General features: G+C 47.8%; 1 protein-coding gene across 1 annotated transcript in view; it reads right to left on the bottom strand.

Moving 5' to 3' along the window:
* si:ch73-375g18.1 (kinesin-like protein KIF1C) overlaps nt 1-3238 on the bottom strand; it is a gene marked incomplete at its 5' end in the record, with an annotated part of 11552 nt that overhangs the window by 3398 nt on the left and 4916 nt on the right. Inside the window, 1 exon segment of the mRNA XM_048593579.1 lies at nt 2379-3021. Within this exon segment, the coding sequence (XP_048449536.1) occupies nt 2379-3021 (643 nt within the window).

The raw sequence follows: 3238 nt of genomic DNA, 5'->3' as shown, positions 1-3238 counted from the left end.
TTTGTCCTTCCAAAATGAATCACCTCACACTTTTCAGGGTTAAACTCCATCTGCCACTTCTCAGCCCAGCTCTGCATCCTATCAATGTCCCTTTGTAACCTAGAACAGCCCTCCGCACTGTCCACAACGTGACCCACCTTCGTATCGTCCAACAGCTTAGTAATCCACCCTTCCACTCCTTCATCCAAATCATTTACAAAAATCACAAATAGAAGAGGACCCAGAACAGATCCTTGTGGTACACCACTCGTAACTGAGCACCATGTTGAATATTTTCCGTCCACTACCACCCTTTGTCTTCTAAGGGTCAGCCAATTCTGAATCCAATCTGCCACATTTCCCCCTATCCCATGCCTCCTTACCTTCTGCATGAGCCTACCATGGGAACCTTATCAAACGCCTTACTTAAATCCATGTATACCACATCCACTGCTCCACCTTCATCCATGTGTTTGGTCACCTCTTCAAAGAATTCAATAAGGCTTGTAAGAAATGATCTACCCCTCACAAATCCATGCTGACTATCACGAATCAAACTGTGCCTATCCAAGTGATCATAAATCCAATCTCTCAGAGCCCTTTCCAATAATTTGCCCACCACTGAAGTAAGACTAACTGGCCTGTAATTTCCGGGGTTATCCCTATTCCCTTTTTTGAACAAGGGAATGACGTTTGCTCTCTCCAATCTTCCGGCACTATACCCATGGACAGTGAGGACGAAAAGATCATCGCCAAAGGCCCTGCGATCTCTTCCCTCGCTTCCCATAGAATCCTTGGATAAATCCCATCAGACCCAGGGGCATTATCTATCTTCAAGTTCTTCAAAATTCCTAGTACATCTTCCTTACTAATATCCACCTCCTCTCGCCTACCAGCCTGTTTCACACTGAACCCCCTACAACTAGGTCCCTCTCAGTTGTGAATACCGAAAAGGACCTTTCCTATCTCTTTCGGCTCCGTGCACAAATTCCCTTTACAATCCTTAATCGGCCCTACCCTTTCTCTGGTCATTCTCTTATTCCTTACGTACGTGTAAAAAGCCTTGGAGTTTTCCTTGATCCGATCTGCCAAGGTTTTCTCATGCCCCCTTATAGCTCTCCTTCAGCTCCTTCCTGGATAACTTGTATCCCTCTAGAGTCGTTCAACCTCTCTTGAGAACCAAGGCTCCCTCACTTGACCGCATCTTCCCTGCCTGCTAGGGACAAACATATCGAGCACACGCAGTATGCATTCCTTAAACAAGCTCCACATTTCAATAGTGCTCTTCCCTGACAGTATCTGTTCCCATTTTATGTTACCCAGTTCTTGCCTAACAGAATTGTAATTACCCTTCCCCCAATTATAAACCTTACCCTGCTGTATGTACCTGTCCTTTTCCATGACTATCGTAAGCGTAACAGAGTTATGATCACTACCGCCGAAATGCTCTCCTACCAATAGGACTAACACTTGGTCCGGTTCATTGCCAAGCATCAAATCCAAAGTGGCCTCTCCTCATGTTGGGCTACCGACATACTGTGTCAGGAATCCTTCCTGAACATACTGGACAAAATCCACTCCATCTAAACTATTACAACTAAAAAGTTTCCAATCAATATTTGGAAAGTTGAAGTCACCCATGACTACAACCCTGTGGCTTCTGCCCCTTTCCAGTATCTGCCTCCCAATCTGCTCCTCTACTTCTCTGCAACTATTAGGGGATCTGTAAAAAACCAACAAAGTGACTGCTCCTTTCTTGTTCCTGACCTCAACCCAAACTGACTCTGCAGACATATCATTCTCGAACTGCCTTTCAGTAGCTGTTATACTCGCCCTGACTAGCAATGCCACTCCCCGGCCTCTTTTTCCACCCTCCCTATTTCTTTTAAAGCATCTAAATTCTGGAACTTCCAACAACCATTCCTGTCCCCGAGTTACCCAAGTTTCTGTAATGGCCACAACATCGTAGTTCCAAGTACTGACCCATGCTCTAAGTTCATCTGCCTTATTTCTGATACTTCTAGCATTGAAGTATACACACCTCAAACCATCTCTGTGTCCACAATTACGCTCCATCGACCGCATTTCTTGATTAACAACCTCACTCCCTGTTGCGTCTGTTGGAAAGCTGAATACCTCATACTCTGAATTACAAATCCGGTTCCCCAGCCCTTGCCGATCTAGTTTAAACCATCCCGTATAGCTCGAGCTCAACACACACAGACACGCACCCACACAGACACGCACCCACACAGACACGCACCCACACAGACACGCACCCACACAGACACGCACCCACACAGACACGCACCCACACAGACACGCACCCACACAGACACGCATGGATTAAACCCTGTGATTACAACGAGGTGTTTGGACCTGGTGATGATGATCCTTACCGGATTAATGGGAATAACTTGCTCCATTTTTAACATCCGGTCCCTCAGTGTCTTAATCTCCTCGTCCTTCATGTTGTTCTGCAGTTTCACCTCCTGCAGGATGTCAGTCAGTTTATCGACGTGGGCTCTCAGATCATCCACACTGTGGTGGGCCCTCTGTTCTACTTCCTCTGCCCTGTCCTCACCCACACCCACTGTGTCCCACACGTCCCTGGCCACTGTTCGCCATGTTTCCTTTTCGTTGGGATCTTTCTTGCCGTACATACGCGACAGCTCCTTCATCTTAACGATGGAGATGGCTTCGATTTCCTGCTTCGAATGTTTGAAATCATTCAGGGCCACCTCGTAACAGATCTCCTTCACCGCCTGCATTTTCAGATCTGCCATGGTAACCCACTTGGGATCCTTGGTAATGCGTCTCCGCTGTGGGATCTGGTAAACACGGATTGGTTCCCGTTTCTTCCCACTGCTGGGTAATCCACATTTCTTCACGATGCTCTGCACCTTATTGGCTGGAAGTTTCTCTCGCAGGGAGGCGATCAGACGCCAGCTCTCCTCACAGGATCTCTTATCGGAATCATCTCCACTGTCCGAATCTACATACTGACCAGGAGAGAGAGCCATCAGCACAGACAGGGGCATACTGTCAGAACATGTGTGGGGAACTGTACCCCAGTGAGGGTCAGTGTGTGTGGGACCGTACCCCAGTGAGAGTCAGTGTGTGTGTGGGACCGTACCCCAGTGAGAGTCAGTGTGTGTGTGGGACTGTACCCCAGTGAGAGTCAGTGTGTGTGGGACCGTACCCCAGTGAGAGCCAGTGTGTGTGTGGGACTGTACCCCAGTGAGAGTCAGTGTGTGTG

This window comes from Rhincodon typus, unplaced genomic scaffold (genome assembly GCF_021869965.1).
Source record: "Rhincodon typus isolate 14 unplaced genomic scaffold, sRhiTyp1.1 hic_rhity00003168, whole genome shotgun sequence".
NCBI lineage: Eukaryota > Metazoa > Chordata > Chondrichthyes > Orectolobiformes > Rhincodontidae > Rhincodon > Rhincodon typus.
The sequence above is the reverse complement of the archived record's forward strand: the minus strand, read 5'-3'. Positions and strand labels throughout refer to the sequence as shown.